Genomic DNA, 26,028 nt, shown 5'->3' with positions numbered 1-26,028 from the left:
ATGCTATACATCCTCAAACCAATATTTGTGTTTTCCATTTTCACAAACCACCCAAGAGGTAAAATGCATTATTCATAACTCTCAGACCAGCACGGTTATAATTTACAAAAGTACACTTTTTTATTGGGTAATTTGATATTTAGTATTCGAGTTTTAAAATTCTCTCTGTCTAAGAATCAGGCAAAATGTTGATAAGGTGTGGTACATGAAGAAGGAAAACGCAGGGAATTTATTTGTATTATCCAAGTATTTACACCCCAAAACTTCATGAAATAAAGCGTTTGTAAAATTTGCCTTCCAAAATATCGATAGTTCAAATCTAGTTGAAATGCACTACGTAATTTTAAGGATAAAAAAAAACACTTTTCGGTTGCTTTCTACGTGTATTTAACATATATGAAGCAAAAATGTTCATAGTGAGAAAAATGATATGCCACTCACTGCCTGATTATTTACACAAATGGTGCTTAAGAATTATCTACTGCAACATATCTGTTTTGCCATATATTTTGACATTTAGTTTTACTTGACTTTTTATGAGCAATTCGGTGGGTGTTTATAGAAAAGAGGACGCTTACCCTACCGGTGCACCTGACCTGGTCAATGCTCCAAATTTTAGTGGAGTCCGAGTTGCTCATTTACTTTTGTTACTTCGTATGTATAATTTTATGTCCTTTATGTGTTTGTCTGTTTTCCATGTGTGGTCTTTGTTCCTGGATTACATTTTTATCGATTTCCGCTAGAATCTTGGTTTCCTTGATTACTCTTTCATTTGTCAACGGATTCTGAATACTCTTTCGTCTGTCAAAGGTTTTTGATTATTCTTTTATTTGTCAACGGATTCTGAATACTCTTTCGTCTGTCAAAGGTTTTTGATTACTCTTTCATCTGTCAAAGGTTTTTGAATACTCTTTCATCTGTCAAAGGATTTTGATTACTCTCTCATCTGTCAAAGGATTAAAATTATACGTATAAAAATATTACTACCATGGGAAATTCTAAAATTGCAAATTGGCAGTATATAATTACCAAGTAAGTAACATAAAACACTGTCCTTGTCCTAATTAAATTTTGATTCGATGTTATTGATCGATTCAATCACATTAACAACATGAACTGGCGAATCCAGTATTTCAGGTTATGGGCGTAAATAGAATAAACGGTCAAGCACACAAAGCGATGCAAAACATGTTTTGGGTTGAATGTGTGGAAAATCAAGATTTCATTAAAAAAACAAATCCCAATTTTATGGGGGGGGGGGGCGTGTAGAATCCATACCTGAATATATTGCAGTATGATGTGTGAGGGTTTCGTTTTCACCAAGATTCACCACCGAAATGTCTTTTTGACTAATTGTATATTCACATGAACGTGTACATCCTTTTCCAACCTGGTAAATTCCAGGACAAGAGGACTGTTTTGGAGAAAGAAATTTACACACCAACTTGAAGTTCAAAATGTTTTATTATATGTATATTATTTTATCATGTACACGAATTTCACTCTTCGAATTAGTTTTTGATTTCCTCTGATGTACGTATCATTGTACACAGATTTCCGTCCGTCTGTCTTACAATGAAATACAAATTCAGTTTGTTTTGTTTTGTTTTTCGTACAGTGTATATAAGGTTTATACTTGTGACCTACAAAAAATCGTTGTTTAACGTTTAAGACCACACCGAAAAAAAATGGCGAATTGCGTACTATGTGATTTAGCACAGTGCTGCATACTTAAGCACATAAAAAACATAAAAATAAGAACTTTGAAGTAAGTGTAAAAGCGTAATTATGTTAATCATCATTTACTTCTGTTTCACGATTTGTCTGAAGTATATCAATCATTTAAGCACGGACGAAAGTGAGTTCTTTGTTTTGAGGAAATGTATTTAAAACAAAGTACTTTATGTTCCCGTATAATGACGAAAAATACAACGACGTACTAAACACTTATAATAATATATGCATATTTTTGACCTGATGATCATTTCTGTTAAATATGAAAGTGTAAACAATATAATTAATGATATGTAAATTTATTACAACAGTCATGAAGTAATTAAAATTGTCTTAATTAACATGCTTGTCATTATTCAAAAACACGATTTACAAATCCTGTAAGTCAAATATGGACATTGGAGATTATTGACGAGGATGTGTTTTGGATAAGGTCCTAGAGATTCTGGAATAATATTACAGGTATGTGCAATTATCACATTATGGTATATTTTTTTTTACAACTGAAACATGTTATTTGCGTTGATTAATAACTGGACAACGATTTCTTTGTGAAATTAAGTACGAGGAATAATCGTTTTTCATATTTACGGAATGCAAGCCATTTTAACAAGTTCTTCAAAGGGACGTAACCCACCAACACCCGACAACCTAGTTGGGGTCTCATTGGGGAAAGGGAAAACAGTAAACATTTTTCTTGGAAATTTAAACTTTTTTCAGTTCGGTTTGAAATAAGTTATTCAAGTACTAACCGCGGCTCTAATAAATTAAATATTTGAATTTGAAGTCTACTGCTGTCCATTGCTCCAATTTGACAGTAAACCAGTCTGTCGGATGACAAATTTGAAGAAAGTTACTCCCCGTTGCTAAAAATCTTTAAAAACGAGACCAAAGTCGGGAATATGAAAAAGGACTATTTGGGAAACATGATTCGTTGATATTTCAAATGTGACATTTTCATACGATATTTTTTTTCTGTGAAAATCATATAATTCTCAATGTGATTGAATCATATACATTTAAAGTCCTTTTGAAGTAAACTACTAGTACACGTACCAACATTTCTACAAAATTTAGCAATGGAAGCCAAATTAAAAAAAAAATCCATGAAAAATCGCTGCAAAAAATTGTAGTAACAAAATTGCCGAACTGATAAATTCTAAGCAATAGTCGTTAGGAATAATAAAATTGGAAAGACCATATATCAAATGGCAATATCAAGGCAAAAAAAGGAAAGCGTGTCAGAATAAAAATAGAGAAAGAGTATCAGAATAAAAATAGGAAGAGCGTATCAGAATAAAAATAGGGAAAGCATATCTGATTGATTCATTCATTATTGGGTATTAACGCCCGAGCAGCAATATTTCAGCTATGTTCAGGCGATGAACATGAAATGGATGATAAAATGAACATGAAATGGTGATGAAATGAAAAAAAGGGATGGGACACAAGGATAATACGGTCGACAAATTTTGACTGCCACAAGGTGAAAGGGAGGGATTGGTCGGGCAATTTAGCCTCCTGCGGCGGGGCGCAAAGGTTCCTACTCCTATCGAATACCACAGCAGGGTTTCCCAACACGATGCACCACTATGGTTTGCTGTCAGGTTGGGAAAGCGTATCAGAATAAAAAAAAAAAAATAGGAAAAGAGTATTTGAAAGATATATAACATAAAATGAAAAGGTCGCAGACATTTTGTTTGCTACATCCACTTCGAACTTATTATTATTTTATAAAAGAACACGGTCTTGCTAAATAATTTTCTGAAAGCCATGGTCAATGCAAATGCGAAATTTCTTTTTCTTCTAGGTATCAAGAGGTAGCCATGATGCTCATTAGTATTACCCTCTTCCTCGTCGCTCGAACAATAACAGGTCAGATTATAGCTGAAAAGGACATATTGCCCGGTACTATCCCTGCGTTGCCTAGTGTTACACTAGAAGGATGTCAGAAAGATGCCCTAGCTACAACAAACATCACTAGCAAGTTTACATCGCCATTGGCTCGGGAAATACAGGAATGGTGTGGGTAAGAGTACAGTGTTATATTTTATGTAACGAGTAATATGATTGGCTATAACCGAAATAAAAAATATACCCCACCTTGCTATAGCCCCTGTTATATTCTGCTTTTTCTATATTACCCTATATATTAACACACTGGCAGGCAGAATTTTCGAACCAAACCAAAAAGCTGTAACTACAAATAAACCAAACTGAACTTAAACTGTCTTAATAACTTCTAATTGAATTTAAAGAATCATTGCTAGTGCTTCATTAACTCCGTTTAAAGAGTTAAGCAGCTTTTGGGGGTACCTTCATACTCTTTAAACCCCAAAAACATAAAATCTAATTAAAAAAAATTAAAGACGCATAAGGTGTGACATTTCAGCTTACATGGGGTGCATACACGACAAACTTTCATCAAAGTTTATATATGTAGTGCAAACTAAGATATTCAAATAAGGCAGCATAGAATTAAGTTGATGAAACAGACTAATCTTCCTAAAAGAGAACAATCAACATAGTTTGGGAATTGTGCTTGTGTCATTGTACACCCATTAAAATTTCGCTTTATCTACTAATTTCCATTCACTATATGAAATTCTGGACCGCCCCTCCAATTGTGATATAATATTAAGTTTCGTTTCACATGCATATTCTACAAGTAGGATACAAGGCATACACATGTACCAAAATGGTCTAGTTCTACAGGTTACTTTTAGGTTCGAATATTTAAGTGTGTAATGAAAACACTATTGCGTTGATCTTGTCCATGGTTCAAATAATCTTTGAAGAGTTAAAGCTTCATGACTTTTTTTTTCAAAGTCCATGTAGTGATTTACTTGTGAAAACGAAAGTCTCCAAATAAAATGCCGATACAAGAGATTGGAAGTCCAGGATTTAGGATAAAGAAATTCAAAGGTCCTGATTCAGGAATTGAGGCTTCGGACCACTGCTAATTTGAACCCCTATTTGTGTACCTATATTTACAATGATGTACCTAATCCGCATTCTACTCACCAACCAAATGTAAACAAAATAATGAAAATAAACAGCATGATATGGTGGGCGAACAGACCTGAATGCTCATGATATGGTGGGCGAACGGACCTGAATGTTCTTGATATGGTGGGCGAACGGACCTGAATGCACATGATATGGTGGGCGAACGGACCTGAATACTCATGATATGGTAGGCGAACGACCTGGATGCTCATGATATGGTGGACGGGCGGACCTGAATGCTTTTGTAGTTTCGTACTTGAACTTTTGATGGTCAACGACAATTTAAACAAAATAATGACTAATTAATGTACATGTACAAAAAATATGACAAGAAAATACATGTTACTTGTATTTGTTTGTAAGATTCAGGCAAAATAGAAAAATCAGGAACATGCATGTCAAAACCTGGATTTGTCAGGCTATAATACGGAAAACCTGACCGCAAACCATAGTGGTGCACCGTGTTGGGAAAGGTGTCACGTTCCTCGCACGTTAAAAAACCCTACTGTGGTATTCTCCCGGAGTAGGAACCATAGGGCTCCGCCACAGGAGGCTAAATTGCCCGACCCTACCCACCTCTCCCTATTTCCAGTGGCAATCAAAATTTGTCGACCCCATTATCCTTGTGTCCCATCCCATTTTTCATTTCATTATCATTTCATATTCATTTTATCATGTTCATCGCCTGAATATAGCTGAACTAGTGCTGGTCGGGCGTTAAACCCCAACAAACAACAAACAAAAACAAAAACAAAACCCCACTGATCTGACAATATAATATCCCTCAAGAATACTTTCTCTATTTGAAAAGACCATTATTTGATCTCTGCATCACTAGGTTTGCTCAGAAATTTTGCAATAGAATGTTGGAAAATGAGGTTTTTGACAGTTATTTGCCCTTGAAATGTTTATTTTCAGTGCATTTCAATGAAATTGTAACTCAGTGCGCCAATATGACATGGAAAATATTGTCTTTTTTCCTCGATTCTAATAGTGTAGATAGTCAAATTACACTATCAAAATGATGTTTTTTTCATACTGTGTTTCAAACACTGTCTGATTCTTACAGAGACAGACACTTAAATGTCTCGCTAGAAAGTTCCGGCTAAATAACCGGTAAAATGCAGTTTGAACAGCACATAAGGTTGCACAAAACATTCCAAAAGCCAGCCTAAATTTACATGACTTGGGACACCTTGACAAAACGAACTTCAAGAAAGTGCATTGCTTTGGCACATTAATAATATTATCTAATAAGCACATGACAAAACTAATTAGCATTTTGTTTTTTCAACGAAAACGTCATTGAAATATTCTTTTGGAATTTCATGCAAATGAAAAAGTTTCATGTACATGTATAGTTTGTTACACAGGCAAATATGCTAAAAGGTTAATCTATGTCAATGCGCGGCGAAACATTGCTAAATAGAAATATAAAGAGGTGGCTAATATCCCTGTAAAACCGACATTCACTTCCGGGTACATGGAGCCTGGATATGAAAATAATTTATCCCAACGGTTATTTTCGATATCATGTTAGACGGACACTATTAATTTATTGAACCCAATCTCGATTATAACATCCATACAGGCTACCCACACAATTAAATTAGTAAAAAATGTATTAGGAATGTCCTTAAAGTACATCCGCCGATTGCGATATCTTCAGATTCAATGGTGAAGTTTTGCCCATTTTTTATTCTATCCGTCATACAATAACCCATTGCGATTATTTTCAGTTCTTTTAAGTTCTCTCGTTTTAGACTTATAACTACCTACAGCAACTTTTACATTAATTTAATTGCAATCTTTTCAGGATCTACGATGAATTTCTGCCATGCTTAGACCTGGCTCTGCCTTCAGTTTACCTCTACATCAATTGAGTTGGTTTTTTTTTCAGAATCTATGATGAGGTACTTCCATGCTTAGACCTCACACTGCCGTACACACGTCTTTCAGACATGAACAATTGGTACCTCAGTCTGATGTTTGATTTAGAATTAGCTTTCAATGTCACAGACAAAATGTGTGGCGCCATTGTTGGTAGGTATATTTTGTGGCAGCCATTTTGTTTTTGCAATTCTTAGTTCTTACAAACTTTTTTCGGTTGTCTTTCTTTGTCCTATAAAATGATCAACATGGTAAGGTGGTATTTTCTGTTGCTCTTATTTGTCGACAAAAGCTCATATTTGCGAAAGACTGACTTTTTCTCTCTTTCTAACTGCTGCAGACAGGTACATTGAGTTACTTACTTATTTTGCATAGTATTAGAATCAAACGTCATTTGACAATTAAACAAATTTATTTTTTCCTTCACTGCAGGATTCTTGTAATTGTTTTTTTTTCTGTAATGAATATGTGTAGTGTCAAAACTGAGTTTCGAGTTTTGGAGCTTGGTAGTTAATAAGCTGTTTTCCGTCGTTACGGTTGTGGAATCGTTTGCATTCTATCACGTTTTGCACGTTGCTTTTTGGCATAAACCGTTGTCATTTTAGATGACGCATGTGCCCTTACCTGTCGTTATGACGTGTTTAGTTTGAATTGTCTTATGCTCTTAGTGTAATTTACATAAAACCTACTTAGTAGTCTTTTGATCAGTTCAGTAACTAAACAGAAACAAATCGAGTTTATTCAAAGGCCTTTGAAACAGTCTAATAGGCAGGCACGAATTCAGAGGGGCGGGCAAAAACTTAAATTTTTAATTCTATTCTGAATTATTGGACCCCCCTGACAAGGTATCTGGGTTTTGAACGGCTATTATTTTAGTCCGTGTGATATCAGTTGATCGGAAGACTCAATGTACTGAAAAATTCAATAAAAAGGGTACTTAAAAGGTTATTTATTAATTATTTAGAGACAAGCAGAAGACGAAGAAAAAAAATTAAAACGTGAACCACGATCATCGGAAGGTTTTCTATTGCTAATAAAAGTACGTTTAAACGATATTGTAATGAAATAATGTTTGTTTGCAAACAGTGCATTTCGTTTTTTCTACTTAGTGCACATCATTCATCGGCTTTATGCCTAAATATGTCTAAAACTGCCAATACAGAACACAATCCAAATGTGCGCCAATATGGGATTTAGCCGTCCAATACGGCTTTTACCTGTCCATACGTCATGTTGTCCTGGTTAAAATCCATATTGGCCTAGAACAATATGACATATTGGACTAGTCAATAAAGGTATATAAGCTTGTTTCCTTCACTGTAGTTTTATTTCTTGACTCCATTTGTTTGCATGTTCTGTAGCAAATGGTGACGATATGGTCTGTATGGATCAATACAGTAACAATATTAGAGATTGTATCAGGTTCCAGACCAATCAGCTGGCCATTATTTTGGCTCAACTCTACCATTCCAATAATACTGAAAATCCTCATGCTGACACAAATGCCTGTCTGTAAGTATTGTAGTCATTTTTTGTGAACTAAAAACATCAAGTTTTGGGAGTGTTATTTGTGTTCTTCTGTTAAATTTTCTCCTTCTCCACCATGAAACTTGTTGGACAGTTTTTCGGAGGTCTTTAACGATTCAGACTTCACATAAGAGCAAAAAAAAATGAATGTAGTAATTTTGAAAGCTTATTGCGAGAACAACTTTTCATTGGTGTTATGTTGTAAGTGGAACAAGATCTTTGAACGTCTTTCAAACAATAGAATGATATTATTATTATAGCAAAAAAAGAAAAGACGATTGATTTAAATTCGCAATAATATTTACTCGCATTTATATAGAATTATTCACATGCATGTAAATGGAATTGAATATTTCTCGCGATAGCAAACAATAAATTTGCACTTTCAGTTAATTCGCTATAACTAATGCATACAATTATTTCTGAAATTATAGTAGTCTTACCTAAAATAGCTTGTATATTCCAGAGTTTCGAATTACACAGCAAACTGCATGACAAGATTTTTAACTAACTGTTCAAAGCCTGTGATAGAAATGACGAACCAGTACTTTAATGTTCTTACCGGAAATTGCAATCAGATTTTGTTTGAAAATATGATGGAACACCAGAATCGGACGATGGAAGCGAAAAAGCAGAAACAGAAAAAACTTGCAAAATTGAAAAGAATCATGAAGAAGAGGAAGAAGGAACAGGCAAAAAGAGACAAGCTGTTGCGAAAAGCCATGCAAACTATCTTGAAAACCGTCGATACTATTGCCAGCCCTTCGCCCTCGACCAATTCAACCGACAGTGTCAACAGTACAGAAATAGCAGTGGTAGATGGAGGAAATCAAACGATTTTGTCACCTACACAGAGAACGAAAAATAAAGAATCGAAGGTAAATAGCTATAGAAAAATGGTTTCCCCTAGAAATACAGCTTTATTATTTGTGTTGACAGATGAACATGTAATATTCTGTAAAATAATCTAAGTACTCATGAACTGATTCAATTTATATCAATTGTTTGATTTTTTTTCCTTCTCAAATAATCGTCAAACTGAAACAAATTGGATGACTTGAGATGGAAGGAAAGAATCTGAATCTTCTTCAAACGTATCTAAACACAAGCTTGTTGATTTAAATTGTTGACATTAAGCTCTTTGATTTAAATTCACTATTCTGATCGAATTGCAACATCAATCTGTCTTTAAAATATCACAAAAAATTACGTGGCATCTTCTCAGTTGATAAACTATAGCTCAATTGTTTAATAATATAATAGACGGATCTAAGAGGGGCAGCCCCCTTATGAATTTTGAAAATTTATTAAAATCAACGAAGGTGTTTAACAGATATTTTTGTGATCTCTTACCCCCTTTTTAGGTCATTCGCTGGATCCGCCATTGTTACAATAATAATTACACCAGACTGCAGACTGCAGACTGACACCATTTTGGGAAAGTTACTATGCCACCATCTCAGCAAAGTTATACTTAAATTTATTATCTCCTTCCGATGTCACGAGGCGATAATCTGCTATGATTAAAATCAGTACACAATTTCTTTTCAACCTAGCAGTAAGTTTTCAGTTCATTTGAAACGGCGTTTTTTTTGTTTTTTGTTTTCGTTTAGTAGGAAAGTGGGATAAGAATGCATTTTGTGTTATGTATAAAACAACGTACTCATTCGGCAGAACGGTCTGATGATGCAGACAGACTCCATTTTTATAAACGCTGCTGTTCTGAAATGCACGAAACAGTGACGTACGGATGGTTTCTAGGGTTGGATCACCCTTTTGTTTACAATGTATAAGTTTTTTGTAGAACTTGGCCAAAAATAAACTAATATTAGACTAGAACCCTTTTCTTTATCGGGATGAGTGTCCCCTGTTTTGTAAATATTAGGATCCGCCCGCATGAAATGGGAAGACAGCCCTTTTCGACTTGTACTCAGCACCGGTACCTATCTTTATATTTTCTTTCTAAGAATGATAACGATTTATAATCTTACAGAGGTTTACACCCTAGCTTAATATCGAATGGTTTATTATGCGTCTAAATATTGTAGACAATATGAATATCGAAAGTAAATGACTGGTTTATTCGGGTAAATCATGGTATAAAACTGATAAGAGGTCAGAGGTCCATTACTTTTATCAATCATTTATTTCGATGGATTGATTGGTTGATTGTCGGTGTTTACTGCCCAAGCAATATTTCAGCTATATTCGGACGATGAACATGAGATGGATGATAAATTGAACATGAAATGATGATGAAATGAAATGGGTTAGGACACAAGGTTAATAGGGTCGACGCATTTTGCTTGCCACTGGGAATAGGGAGAGGGGTGGGGTCGGGCAATTTAGTCTCCTGTGGCGGAGCGCAACGGTTCCTACTCCTATCGAGTTCTTTAACGTATTAGGAACGTGGCATCTTTCCAAAAACGTTCCACCACTATGGTTTGCGGTCATGTTTTCCGTATTTGGCCTGACGAACTCGGCTATCTAGTTCGATGTAAGAGTTATTAATTGGTTTCGTTTAATGGCGTAAATAACATGAATTTAACCTTGATATTTTAGAAATAATGGCAGAGGGGACCATAGTGTTTGTATTAGAACTTTAACGGGTATGTCACTGAATTTTTTTTCCTGCGGCTGTGTAAGAGATACGTGTAGCTGCAGATGCTAACGGGCTTTACAAATCTATAGTCTCTGGCGACTGCTATATCAATTCTGATCTTCGATCTAAATTGATAATAATAATAATAATAATAATAATAATGGTAGTACGCTTTTTCCTGTGCTAGGAAAGTTGACGGTTTGATCATCAACCGAGAAAAATGAACAGATGTGCTGAAACGGTAGCAATGCACCATTGTATAACTCCTAAAAAATACTATTATACATACATGACAGCAAAAGGTCTTCAATAAGTGTAAGCACACCTTCAAGTAAGCTCTGAAAGGCCCCGACAACGATTGTTTTTAAAAATCCACTAGGTAAATTGTTAAGAAAAAGGTATCGGCCACTTTTTTATATGATATTACCAAGGGTTTTAGATGGGTTATTTGTTTTAATGCGTTAGTAAAAATATCGCATGTCTATTTACTATGCAGGGGCGGATCCAGGATTTTAACTCCTGGCGTAAATAGAATTAAAGATCTGACGAAGCGATGCAGGAAAAGAGAAGGAACGATAAAGGGTCTAGTTGGCCTAAAATACAACTGAAATTTAATAATAAAGTGTTGAAAGATTTAGTTCTGAATTTGGAGACTTGAACCCATCACAAATGAGAAAATGTAAAGACTTCTGATAATTTCCTTCATTTTTTTTTTGTTATTTCAAAAAGTAGATATTTTTTGACAATTTTCATAGTCTAAGGCCCCTACACCTTTGTGAAAAGTCAAACTTTCACACAAAAAAGAATCCCAAGTAGGGGGTGGGGCATGTCGATGTCCGCCCATATGAATTCGCACCTGCTATAAATATGCGTATGAATTTGTAATAAAATGTTTTTTTTAATGTGAACAACAGAACAAATATGAGAACAATACTTACATATCTATTTCACAGTTTCTATTTTGTCAAATTTACATTTTTATTACCACAAAAGGTACAATTGACTTCGACATGACCATTGTTTCGGTTCCTTGCCAATTTCTGTAGAATACGAATATATTTTGGTTCTCAAGGCACATTAGTGGTGCATTTGTCTTACAGCAGAGTATAGTTCTTTTATTGAATGAGAACTGCATTTCTTGCCAACATTGCTTTCGTTTACATGCAATTAATTATCTTTTTTTTTTATTTTACAGGCGACTAAAGAAATAAAGAGTCTTTTGCAAATGGTCTTAAAGAACTTGTAACAGTGGGCAAGCAGCAGAATTGTTTCTGAGTGTGAGAAAAATCGTGTCTTACTGAAAACTATCATTGGGAATTTCTTGGAAAGCAATGAGAAGTCTGTTTACAGCATGTGACCATGCACTTTGATACGTTTATTTTTTTTTTATCACCTTTAACATGTGTCCTTGACAGGAGCACAAGTGCTTATTTTTTTAACTTCATACCAACTGCTTGCACAACCTAACTGCTTACACCGTAGAATATAGACTGAAATATATGTAGGGGGGATCTTAAAATTTATTGAAAAGGATTAAAAAGGGGATTTCCATACTATAATTTGTTTATTTTTGCCTCAATTTAGCACAAAATTTACAATTTTCCAACGAAGGGAGATTTTAACTCCCGGAACCCTTGGTTGAATTATAATGTATGAAGTTTAGATGTGTGTTCTTTCAAATGTCATTCTTCCTAAGAATCAATCAATAATTCAAATATGACGTGCTTCAAAGCTCTTTGGACCACAGCCATGGTAATCAAAATGCTCTGTAAATAAATAAAAATCAAGTGTCGAGTGAAATTACAAAATTTTCGTATCAATTTATTTTCCACTTATTATTTATAAAAATTTTGAAATGAGAAGGCCACTTTGAGTGAAAATATATTAGACATGCATTTTTTTCTCGTATTTAACAAAGTTTTGCCTGGTTCTTAGAAAGACTTGCACTAAAAATTGTTCTGAAAAAGCTTTGTTCATCTTGGTTTGTTTTAATCATAACTTTTTAATTGGTGTTTTGTTAGAACAGAAAACCGGAAATCCTAGTGTCAATTTCATTTATCATGTAATTTACGTGTACCGGTATATACTCTGTCTGTAACAAGAAATCAGTATATTATAAAAACTGTGATGAGATTTGTTGGGTTGTGCCTCGAGAGTGGATTATTAATTTTGTGTTAACATTTGGCTTTTGTACAAGTTTTTATATATGCATTTTATGTATCACTGTGCATTCGTAAATGTAGCTCATTTCATGTATTATCGCAGATCAAATAAAGTCATTTATAAACGTTGTTGCATGATAGGTATACCTTTCCTTCCACCCAGTGAAAATAGAAATGTCTCACAAAACAGGAAGTTAATTTTCGGACAACCACCAAAATCATTTCCTTGTATGTCCCATTAACCAATTTTAAAATCGATTCACCAATTAGGAAACGAGATTCTGACAGGCGGGCGGGATGGCGTCCGTGCGAATGGGCAAGTTGATTCCAATATACCAACCACTCTTTGCAGTGTGGTTATAACATTTTGAAAATTCTCCAAGTAAGAGATATAATTTAGATAAACTGACAATTTCGTACGTGAACAAATAACAATAAAATATTGAAAATACCTACAAATACCTAAAAAAAAAGTGTACTACGCCAAGCGCAGCTTGATACTACAGCAAATTTCAACCACAAAGGGTCGATACTTTATGTAAACTTGACGTTTTGCCCTGTTAGGTTTAAGATGTAAAATTTGAAATTATCACCCTCACTTGGATGTACAATTATTTTGATTTGGATCCAATCAGTTGTCACTCTATCTCCTTAAATACTGCATGCTTGGCAGAGAAGCAGTCAATCCACATTGACATACTCCAAAACAGAGTGGAGAAAAGCTCTCGGACCCATGTGGGGTCTATGAGTAGGCCAGAGCATAAACAGAGCAGCCCAGCCACTAGTAGGACATACTCTGAGTTCTTCGGTCAGGTATCCTGAAGGCTAGTCTCCGCTACCTCCAACTACTAATAGACATCTACTAACACGATCCCCGCAAGCGGTGGTGGTGCGAGATCCGCAAGGATGGCCAAGACAGTAAAAAACACCAATCGGAGAAGCAGTGATTACCAAAAAGTCTTTGGTGTGATTTGGACGGGCATAGAACCCACAGTAGTCACAATTAATTCCCTAGTGGTTCAATGTCGTACAGATATAGTACATTGTACTGTAAACAGGAATTCGATGTTCATTGACCCATTAGGTTGAAAAAGAAATAATACCAAAAATTCAAGTAAGGGGAAGTCCTTTGTGAAGACAACACTTGGAACATCAAAATAACACAAAGAACAAAAGGAACAACACAAAAGAACCATTAGAAAAAAAACACAGAAAAACAAGCCACAAGAACCCTGTCATGAACATGCTCAGTACTAAAGTAATTCTGAAGGGTAAGCAGTTCCTGCTTCTTGCATAAACCATCAGGGTCTCTGAATCGATATTTCTTAAGCTTCCAAAGATTGCAAAATTTTTGTGATAAAAATTATTGGACAAAATTTCATATGTACAAACAGCAGTAAAACTTACTACCCATAATGCCTAAAAAAGAGTGTACATAAAAATCTGGTTGTACCTACATTTAAATTTGATTTACTTTCATGTAATCAAACCTTTATTGCCAATTTAATCATAGACCTATAATTAAATTACAAGTCTATGGTTTGATAAACTGAATAACGAAGTTGATTTTAAGGGTGTAAAATTGGACCAAAAATAAATAAAATGCTTGGCAGGGCATAGATTAAAGCTTAACCAGTCACATTGGTCAAACCCTGAACAGTAGGGGCAAATATGCCATCAGTATTTAATTACAGGTCTATGAATGAACTTATCCATGGTGCATTGGGTATGAACAAGTTTTAAGAAGAAATAAAATATCAAGGAATACAATAAAATAACAACTTTATTATCATCATCATTAGAAAATACAAAATGGCCTTAACAACATCACATATCTAAGATACCACGAATTGAGCTACCAATACTGCAGTCTGTACAAAACTCTTTCAACCATTGTCCTTTTCCAGAAAATATAACTTAGGTCTGGAAATGACTCTTAAATATTAGAGTCTGGTTTCATAAAACATTTCAAATTGAGATTTTCCTCAAATCCCTTTTCAACTCTAATTTCAACCAATCAGATGACTTGAAAGTGAAGATTTGAGGAAAAAACAGGACTTGTAGAAATTCTTAACTTGAGATTTTTTTTTATGAAACCCAGGCCAGATCTGGTATGATTTTCAAAACAATCTTCAAATTCTAGAGAATTTCCTTACCTTTTCCATTTCAAGTGATGTAATTGGCCAAGATTTGAGCTGAGGAAGGATTTGAGAAGAAATCTTAGTTTGAGATTCTTTATGAAACCATAACCTGGACTAAAGATAAAGATTGTTTAGCGTCTATAGAACTTTCTTGAAATATATACTGCAAAAGTACTTTAATTTGTGGATACCAATTTTCATGTAGTAGGGAAGAAACACAAATTTGTGGTTTTGTGGTTTTCAGTACAAACATCACTGGAAATCTCCTTTTCATTGTGGTTTGGCCTATCCACGAAAGCCATGAAAATTGGTACTCGACGAACAATAGCACTTTCACAGCATCCCTCAATCCCTCAAACCTTAAAAGGCATTTCCATTCTACTTACTGTTCATGAATAAAAAATCAAACTTCACATAGACTGCTTACAGTTATTACATGTAACTGCAGACTTGTAATCTAAAATCTCAATTTTTCTCACTTTTACAAGTGTAACAAATACATGTATATACACACATTGTGCTACCCAGCCCTCAAAATTTTTAGTCAACATTATAACTCACATAGTTTTAACAACCTTTGCTTGCCAACAGTTTGATGAAGCAGAAAGATGGGATCATAAATCTTTTCTCAAGGTGTTATATATATTTTTTTTATTAACCCTGTCTAAAATCTTTGAAACTCAGACCAGATGTTCAGTTTACACAGGTTGAACATACATTGAAACTAATATGAAAAGGACTTTGACCAGTGTCTCGATTACAGAGATGATTTTATGAGGAACAACAGGTAAGCAGAAATTGGCAAAACTGATCAAGTCTAGGTTTGCAAAGTTTCAATGTAAATAACTAACACAAGTGAACATAGTAACATAACAAGACAAACTACCAATCAATTATACCTCAAACAAGACAAATAATGATTTGTAATGTTGATAGAATAATACAAAAGATAAGTAACTTCTTTCCTTTTAAGTTGTCTTGTATAGCTTTTAAAGGCATTGCACACAAATTCATAATGTCCAATGTCCTAAACCATTCCCAGAGTTAGAAATAGTAGCCTGCCAGCCAGTCTGAGACTGGCTATTTTTTGGCAGGGCTGGCTAATTTTAGAAAAAAAAATTATGTAGCAATATAGTAAATATATTGAAAAATTGTATTCAGGGCTGGCTAGAATTTGAGTGAGTTTCCTACCCTGCCATGTCTGATTGAGATTATTGTGACACTGTCAATTAAAGTCAATATGGAAGATGAGAGTGTGTTCCTTGTCAGACACCAGCTTCTAACTTTAAATGGTTGACCTTCTTCATCAGCTCATTTAAATCATCACCTCTGTAAAGATAATTTTTTGTTATAACATATATAGATAAAATACCATTAGAAAGAAAACACACAAAAAAAGATGCATTTCCTGTGTATGCTGAGTGAATGTATAGAAACCTCAAATTTAGATTTTTTTTCCCTTTGCAAAGAATTAAAACAAATGTAAAAATCCAGCAGTGGAGCTCCTTCCTTTTGAACGAGATTCAAATCAAACACAATTATGTTTCTATAAAGTTTAAACGAAAAACACGGAACTGATCAAGAAAAACTGTTTATGTGCTCCTACCAAATTCAATCCTGAAGTTACATTATCTCCCCTGGCATATATCCAACAATAAATGTATGCCCTTGCTTCATGCACTTCTAGATTGTAGCTATGATTCCAAGTCGCTAAAAAATTTTTCATTTAACTTAACAGGAGGTAGACCTAGGGTAAGGGACATAACTCATGAAATCAGTGATATGCTTGTATCATATTCAACTTCACCAAAGCCTATCAAGCTTTCATTTGAAACAGAATGAAATCTGTCCAGGTTACTTTGATGCTTACATATGATAGATGTAAAATGCTGAATACAAACATTCCAATGATTTGTAAGGGTTTTGTCCCTTACCCTAGGTCAACCTCCTTAACAGGAGGGTCAGAAGGCATTGTCATCAAGATATGCAAACCCCAGTATTTATAATTGAGCATATCTGAATAATCAAACAGTCTTTTCACTTATAGGGTCTTTACATAGAAATAAAACACTTTATATAAAAGCTTTGGTTAAATTGTAGAACAAATTTGTAATATATAGCTTCTTATGATGTAAAAAATTCCCAAATCAAGGAAGTTACTTGAATAAAGGCTTTTTCAGCCTAAGCTTTAGCAGGTGCATAAAATACAGTCATTAAACTATTGGGTGTTGGTGAAATCTGATAATCTATGAGTTATAATGTACATGTCAAATGTTCATTGTCTAATTTCTTAAAAACAACAAAATTTAAAACTAAAATTGAAATTCCTATTGTAAAACAAAGAAATGATGTGACAATAGAATTCAAACCATCAAAAGAGATTGTAAATTAAGACATTAAATGATACCACCTCTCAACGTTCCAAAAAATAGGGGGGAAACAACTTAAAATGGCCGTAACTTATATGAAAATAATCCAACCAAACTGATATTACTTGATTTGTAGTTTATAATATTAAATAACAATACATAATTTAAAAAAAAGGTCCTGAGATATCTTCTAAAGTTGTCTTTGAAAACCGTTGGGGTTGGACAACTGACAGATGGTTACCCAACTCTTCCGAGGGTATCAAATAATACCTTGCCACTTTGTGAGGCAGGGTATAAAAACTCACATGAGATTATCAGTATTTACACCAAAGGTCAAGAGATGGTTACATTCCTTAGAAATTTGAGGTATAAGTCTCTTTAATTCTGTTTCACTTACTCTTTCCTCATGATATCTTTAATCTGTTTGAGTTGGTTATCGGACAGAACGGGGCTCCTTAGAAGATTATTCTTCTGTTTCTCTAGCTGTCGCTTCTGATACTCCTGTTTTATTTTTAGCTGTTAAGAAATAAATATAAAAGTAAGTATACACATGAGATAATAATAGGATAATTAAGTAGCTGTCTTTGTAACAATCATGCAAAATCTGAAAAATGTGATACACCCCAAAAAAGGCTACATATTTTTATTTTTGTAATTAAGTTGTTTTATGGGTCAATACTATGAAATGTGTAATTATTCATTCAGATCTGCCTGCTCATAGGAGATAATCAACATTGAAAATTCATTAGATTCTGTTGTATTTGAGCGTCATTTACAGAGTTATCTCCCTTAATTTTGAAATCTACAGTGCATTCTATATAATTTTTATCTCCTAAAAGCACAGGTTATATGAAAAACCACATGTTAATTTCTGTTTACTATGACATTTCAAACAAAATATCAAAAATAAAAATATGTAGGCTTTTTACCCATGAATCACATTTTGCATGATCCTTAGCTGGAGTGCTACTTAATAGGAAAGAGTGAAAAACCAAAATAAGGATCATAAGTGCTGAAGAATGCCTAGATTTAATGTCAGTGTGCATGGAACTTTTTGGTGCACAATTTAAATCTCCAAGTGTTCTTGGCAGGAGTAATTATGCATTGGCTATTTATCATAAAAAAAATCTCTCCATGACTTACTGTAATTTTTAACAAGAATTTGATTTTCTTGATTGGTAGATTGATACTTTTACACAGGGAACATTCAATAAATCACTGCCATCTATATAATAATCGATAACAAAACTGAGATAACCAATCAAGTGGAGTAAATACAGGACAACTTCCTCATAACAGTAACCAATACAAAATTAATCTTTGACCTTAGAATCCGTAAGAGCACAATTTCAGTCTGACGGGAACTAAGTAAGAACTTTTACTAGATTTGATTATTTAACAAAAACAAAATGTTGCACACATCTTAAAGTTTCGTTAAATCATGAAGTAAAATAAATCCTAGTTGATGTAAAATAATAAAAGTACTCAATTTTGTCCTCTTACAGGTTACACTTGCCCCATATTTCCTCAAATCTTCATTATCCAAAATTTGGCCAAATTTGAGTAAAAGACAGATTTGAGGAAAATCCAAATTTGCACTTAGCTTGTTCAAAAGGTACAAGAACATGCATGAATGACATACACACACTTACTACTGAAGTTTTTGTGGAAATTTCTAATTTCTGAGGCCATTTCAGAATTAGTAAAATTCTGAAAGAATGTAAAGCAATAAGCATTATTGAATTATAAACTGATTGTATATGACAGTAAAAGCTGAACTTATCTGGTCGGAAATTCAAACAGAAAGATACAGATGTATATCAGATAATTTCTACTATTCTTTATTTGTTCTTTGTGAGTTTTTAAACACTACATGGTGATCTATATTGCCATGAGAGATTTGACTACTTTAGACATTTCTATGTTTTTGTGAAAATTTTCATGGAAGATTGATATTCCTTCAGCCCAATTTTGATGGTTATTTTTTAAATTGCTCGAAACAAGCTTGAATGATATAAATTTAAATTTTGCCATCTAAAGTAGATGAAGAAATAACTAAAATCACATATACCATTAAGAAGAATCTATACATCAATGAAAAATAGGCCCAAAAAAATGTGAATTCCCATTAATGCATAATAACTTTAAAAGTGATTTTAAGAAAATAAAAGTTCTGTGATAAATACAAGCACTATTAACAATTTAAAATTTTGTAGGCTAACATCTATCATACCTGTTGTAAATTATTTTTATATGCGTCTAGTTGTTCATGCATGTTTTCCAATTCTTTCTTCATATGTCTCTCAGCCTCTGACAGAACAGGAAACCTGGCCTGCAGCTTCCTCATAACACCTTCTATTCTGTAATACACAAGAATGTGTAATCATAATGTAAGGATAGATATAAAAAATCTCAACCAAATGGTAAAACTGGGAATCTGGCAATAATGTCCTGGTTGGAACATTTCAATAAAAAAACAGAACAGCTACATCAAGTTTTAAGACAATATTGTCACTTCTTTATTGAATTACAATACTACTTTCAGCTTCTTTCATAAACATAAGCCTTTTACTACTACATCAGCAGATCAAGATCACTGTAGCTAAAAATGTTTTTGTGACAATGACCTTGAACCATGACCAACTGACTGCAAATCTTTGATCTTAGTAAAATAATTATTTAACAGGAATTCAAAACCAGACGAAAAGATAGATGGAAAGCTAATTAGCTAATTTACAAACTTCTGCTTTTGAAAAAGGCAGGGCACAAGAAAAATACATCACTACGAAGGTACAATAATGATTGGAATGGATTAAAATTCCAAATGCATGATTATGAATCCAGTTGGTTTTGAGTAAAACAGATCAATTTAACACTTTTCTTCAATACATCATTGTATTTAAAAAAAAAAAGATGAAATTTAGGTCTATGTCCTCTAGAGTCAGTGTACATAAGTCATACAGTAAAAAGTAGAAAGTAAAAACCTATTTCAGAAACCTGACCCTTGAACTTCATAAGACTGATTTCAGTACCAACAAGGGAGATAATAAGTGGTTGGAAAAAAATTGTGAGCCAAGCCTTGATCTTAAATTGTAAACAAATTCAGACAAAAGGTCAGCAGAAAATATTGAAGACAAAAGTAGATTTGAATCGGTTTATTTCCGTACAATATCTCCTACTGGAAAACCAATCAATGTTGAGGTGTTGGTAACATGATCATAATGTCATGTGATATAATTTGGAACATAAATTTGGATCAGCTGCTGGATGTGATGATTGATTCTAAATCTACACTTTTTGGTAAGCTGTCATTTTTATGCCTTACCACTTTTTTCAAGTGTTATTTTCACTTTAACTGCATTAGCTGCCAAATTTGTTCAGTTTTGATTCTACTGAATTTTGTTGTTTCAATGAAATAAGTTTGCAGTAATGGAATTGAAGCAATAAATGCCGATAATACCTATAGAATATTGTAAAAACAACGTTTTTTTTATTCAAAGAAGATTGATAGCTCTGATCTAATTATTTTTTCATCATTACTTCCGAAGGTTGCCAACAGGACATTCACCCGAGTTAAAAATACTTCCACCTTAGTAAAAAGATAACAATAACAGATACACAAGTAAGCATGTTTCTGGTTCACATTTCATTTCATCTATTTCTAGATTAGTTTTCAAATAAACAATGACAGTTACTGACCATGTTTGTGCCACATTAGATCACAACACATGAATTTCAAAAGGATCCTTGTGTTATATTTGAACTTCTTTTTTACAGCTTGAGTCCGTCTGTCTACTTTGCTGTTGATTAACCACTTCCGTTTAACAATCAGATTTTATTTTTAAAGAATTGACTTTAACAGCACATGCGCAAATTAAGGTCACCAGAAGTTCAATGCAAATAAATTTATCTAGGTTGATTTTTTTGTCTTGCATGACAATTAATGTAACTTTCATGTATTTAATGCATTTTATTTGTGAATATCAAATAAAATTATACAGGAAAAGTACAATTTAGTAGAAACATAAAACATAAAAGCACATTTCAACAGAAACAAAAATTCTTGAAAATGACAGCTAATGCAGTTTTAAAGATGTTCACTGCTCTATTTAAGAATAATAAGGATTTCAAAGGGTTGTGAAAAATATAACATCTTTCAAAGTAGCAGGCGAGGATCCAAGGACTGGCGTGGCGGGCATACACCCCCCCCTCTAAATCAGTAAGAAAAAAATTTTTCACAAGTTTCACCTCATAATATTTTCTGCTTTGCTTTGCACAGTATTTAATTCAATTAACACTCCCTCTAAACTCAAATCCTGGATCCGCCCCTGACTAGAACAATATGAGTAGAAAAAACAGACGGTCAGTGTGCCCATTTTTTGAGATAAGCAAATAAAATTTAGGCAAAAAAAAAAAAGGATTTCTCTAGATTTTCCATAGATTTTGTCTTAGTAGGTTTCTTCTATAAAAACCCTGAAGAAATAACAAGAATTTCATAAAAAACTTCTCAAACAACATTATCAGGTGTGTTCAATGAAATTATGAAACGAAAAGTGGGGGTCACAGAGCAAAAAAATATTTATGCTATGAAATGGATAAAACAAGAGAAGTCCCAAAATTTGACAAAAATGACTTAACAAGAGCAGCAAACATCCTTAAATTATAGTTAAGTGTGTTGTATAGCAATTGAGTTATCATGTGGCAATTCACCAATTGTTTTTTTCAAAATTACTTACTAATGTTCCCAGGTGTTTTTGACCTAGACTGTCACTGTCTATGGAAAACTTGTATCATTCCACCAGCCCAAAACAATGAAAACTACACATCATTACACAAGGAAACATCTGTTTTTACTAGACCAGGGCTAAGGGCAAATTATGAATTATGATTCATAATATTTCAGTACAAACCTCCTGAGAATTTCTTCACTTTTCTCCTGACAGTCATCACATTTGGCCCCGAGTTCACCAGCCTTCTCCTGAAGATCACGTTTTAAATGAGACAGATAACCAAACTCTTCCATGTGTTTGTCCTTAATATCTGACAAGATCCGTACTCTGAAATCAAAGAATTCTAATATGGACTGCAGCAAAGATAACAGGAACCATGCCAAACTTAGGAAATAATTTACAGTCTCAATTTTGTCATGGTTTTACCATGTCCTGGCCATTTCCCAAAAACAATAGAGGTCCTGACCATTTCCCTAAGACAAAAGAGGTCCTGGCCACATCCCAAAGACAATACAGTGGGACTAAATAATGACATTATTTAAATAACCAGCTCTTGGTAAAACAATGTTAAAATGGAGTCATCATGAACAAATTCCATTCAAATAAAACTAGTTTCTTCATGTTTGCGAAAAGATGCAGCCTATGGGTTGCCTCTATGGAGTAGAACTTTTCAGTGATGTCAGTAAACTTGGATTAAACTTATCTATGACATGTTTATCACCTTTTCACCTCAGCTGTGGTCTAAAAACCTTTGAAACAAAGCATATAAGAACACTTAATTAAAACTTAAGGTGTCATTATTACAAAACTTAGATGACATTATTACGAAACTTAAGCTGAAACCAGCTTAGTAATTTGCATTGCACTAAATGTCAATGTAAATTGGCAACATTGCAGTCAAAACATCATCCACTGTACATTAAATGGATTGCAAAATCTTACAATTACCGTATTAGAACAGAAATAATTCATGACTGTCAATAAGAAGCAGTTGTAATGCTAGGTATACTTCCACTTATTAGCACGCAACCAAAATCATTAACAACATTTGCATCATCTATATGAAGCCAAATTTGAAATAAATCCATCCATTTGAAGCCAAGATTTTTGGGACAAATTTTCTTTAAAATTCCATACAGTCTACTTCAGTGTTTCTAAAAATATTTGCTGTTAAAAATGCAATAATATTATTGTGATGTCACTGATAGAAATAACACCAATTTTGAAGGTTTTCCCATGGACCTAATGTCAACCTAGTACTCAGACTTGTCTGACCCAAATTATATCATATTTTATTCATTACATTTAATAAAATTGCAGTATTAAAAATTTCGAAACACAAAAATACACAAAATATTCATTACTTGTATCGCAAATAGTAGAACCATTCAGTGAACAATTTGGTTTCCTTTTTCGATAAATTAATTTTTTGGTTTTTAGTACTATTTGATTACAATTATTTTTGGATTAAGGTCTTCATAGATAATTGATTACAATGCTGCTGATGAGTGGTTACTGCTTGAAAAATGTATACAGCATATCGAAATTGGCAATATACATGTATATAACTGGTATTTTTTGTAATTGGTATCACTAAGATACTAGAAATAAGGATACATTCATCATCCCTCAATAACTGCCTTCCTACCTCCTTTGTATTTCTTGTTGTGCCTGATCCTGTTTCTGGAGATATTCCTCACGGAACACCTGTGTTGTACGACCAAGCAGCTGGTAACACTCCTGTTGGCTCATCTGTGTTTTCTTATTTGACCTAAAAAGATCAAAACACTCATATTACACAATTTCAAAGTTCAAGCAACACTACTGTAGTAGTGTATCACAAACAATGCATTAAGTCCTTTGGACTTTATTTAGTCTGTGAGTGATTTGACCATGTTTACACGTCAAAAAACTACTTCAATATAACTTTAATTATGATAATAACATGGTCACAATAAGGCAAACTGAGAGAGCAAGTTTGTGATTGATTTGGTTGCATTTGCAAATCAATAAACTCTGTAAAATATTTTTTTTTATAAATAATTTCAATATAATGCAACAAAATCAAGGTTTTCACCTTCTTTGGTGTCAATGTTTATAAAACTATTTTATCTCTGAATGCATTAATATGGCAACATGTGTTCATCATAGGATTTAAAGCTATTTTTGGTCATTCATGCATGTATGAATGGATCTCATAGCTCCCAAACTCAATGAAAGGCCAAAGGCCCTTCATGTAATGTTTGGAAGTGATGAGATCCGCTCATACATGCATGAACGACAGAAAATAGCTTTTAATCCTTATGATTTTATCTGGTAATCAAAGTTACCCTCTGAGAGCCTCAGTGAGATATATTGATACACTGTGTTTATCTTTATGCTTCAATACACACAATCCCTTGCCCGGAGGAATATTTACACATAATCAATATTAAATCGGTGGGACAACAACAGTGAAGGTGGCAAACTATGAGATGTAAACAATTCAACAGGAATATAATTACTAAGGAAATAAAACAGGGAAGAAGGAAAATTACAACAAGGTGTTTTCAAATATTTTTTAGTGTGTTATAATTCCTTTTTAAAAGCTATCACTCCAATACTATACAATCAAAAACGGCTATAAGCATGAAAAATCTTATGATTAGAATTATACAAAAATTACTGTCTTGATTTTCATGACGTTGTCCAATCAAATTACATAAACCATTGGACAAATAGAGTTGTTACATTGCTATAGTGTGAACATCATCTTACAAAACTTAAAACTCAATGAATGTTTCTACACACCTCAACAGTGGGTTAGTGAAATTCTTCTGCAGTATTTTAGCTATCACATGATTAAATGGTTCCCTGGGTAGTTTACGTAATGAATGACATGTTTCTACTCACCTCAACAGTGGGTTAGTGAAATTCTTCTGCAGTATTTTAGCTATCACATGATTAAATGGTTCCCTGGGTAGTTTACGTAATGGGGAGGGTATACTAGTAGCTGTTGACATATCTATACCTGACACTGTAGATGTTAGGGCTCTCGTTCTGGAATTAAAAGTTTGTTAATTAGTACATGACTTAAAGATGTTCCCTGCATTTTCAGAACAAGTCATTGTTTGAAGCCGTTTGATTGATTTCACAAAAAAATGTAAATGTACAATTAGTTGTCAGTTATAACGTCGTCATTATGCTATACATGTGTAGTATTGTGACATCCATGGATCCAGAAACAGTCAAAAATGCCGGTCATTGACTGACAAATTTTGCAAATGACCGACGACAATTTTCGAATATCGGATATAAAAAAATTGTCAACCCTTATAAATTAGTCTGCATGGTTTTATTTGTGTATAAACATCCTGTCTACTAGTCACCTAATTGTTTATTGAAAATTAATTGACAGGTGTGTGTCAATTTTAGTCAATGTGCAGCCACCTGTGACTGTGATTAACCTGTAACTGATTATACTCGGCGTCACATAAATAAGATACTGTTAAAATTTGAATAAAAATATTTTCTACGACTTTATTGACACCTGCCGTCGTTTAAATTGTCTTAAATGACTTGTTCATTTATTTAGCCAAACGGCTTCTCCCTAAACATTGAATCGTTAAATTCTGGTGAGATTTTAATACTCGGTCCGAATATTTACATTATCAAAAGTCGGTCATGTTTACAGTGATTGGGTTGCTAGGAGATGTTGTTTACTTTTAAATGGTTTGTCCAAAAACCGAAGAACCAAGAATGCATTTCGGCGGGAACTTACGAACTTTGTTTGTAAACAAATCGTCCCGTAGAAACCAACATGGCGGATATTAGTATAGGATTTTCCAGTAAGGATTTGTTACGCACGATTTCAGACAATGAACG

At 33.6% G+C, this 26,028-nt stretch overlaps 2 protein-coding genes across 3 annotated transcripts in view; one reads left to right on the top strand and one right to left on the bottom strand.

Annotated features, from left to right (window-relative positions):
* Positions 1 to 2,044: 2,044 nt before the first annotated feature.
* Positions 2,045 to 13,052, top strand: LOC148606580 (uncharacterized). The gene is made up of 6 exons (XM_088545107.1): positions 2,045 to 2,196; positions 3,545 to 3,763; positions 6,644 to 6,786; positions 7,995 to 8,145; positions 8,627 to 9,038; positions 11,958 to 13,052. The coding sequence occupies exons 2-6, from the start codon at positions 3,561 to 3,563 to the stop codon at positions 12,006 to 12,008; spliced, it is 960 nt and encodes a 319-aa protein (XP_088401233.1). The 5' UTR covers positions 2,045 to 2,196; positions 3,545 to 3,560; the 3' UTR covers positions 12,009 to 13,052.
* A 1,637-nt stretch (positions 13,053 to 14,689) lies between these two features.
* Positions 14,690 to 26,028, bottom strand: part of LOC148606579 (nuclear pore complex protein Nup88-like) — a 30,988-nt gene continuing 19,649 nt past the window's right edge. For both annotated transcript variants that reach the window (XM_088545106.1, XM_088545105.1), the window contains exons 10-15: positions 25,057 to 25,203; positions 23,813 to 23,935; positions 22,345 to 22,491; positions 19,668 to 19,794; positions 17,832 to 17,950; positions 14,690 to 16,394 (exon numbers count right to left, since the gene is read on the bottom strand). In XM_088545106.1, coding sequence (XP_088401232.1) covers positions 16,331 to 16,394; positions 17,832 to 17,950; positions 19,668 to 19,794; positions 22,345 to 22,491; positions 23,813 to 23,935; positions 25,057 to 25,203 — 727 coding nt within the window. In that variant the 3' untranslated portion in view covers positions 14,690 to 16,330. The remainder of the gene's footprint in view (positions 16,395 to 17,831; positions 17,951 to 19,667; positions 19,795 to 22,344; positions 22,492 to 23,812; positions 23,936 to 25,056; positions 25,204 to 26,028) is intronic.

This window comes from Perna viridis, chromosome 9, assembly GCF_037379345.1.
Source record: "Perna viridis isolate PV_CMFRI_1.1 ecotype Kerala chromosome 9, ASM3737934v1, whole genome shotgun sequence".
NCBI lineage: Eukaryota > Metazoa > Mollusca > Bivalvia > Mytilida > Mytilidae > Perna > Perna viridis.
This window is presented reverse-complemented; position numbering and strand designations above follow the sequence as displayed.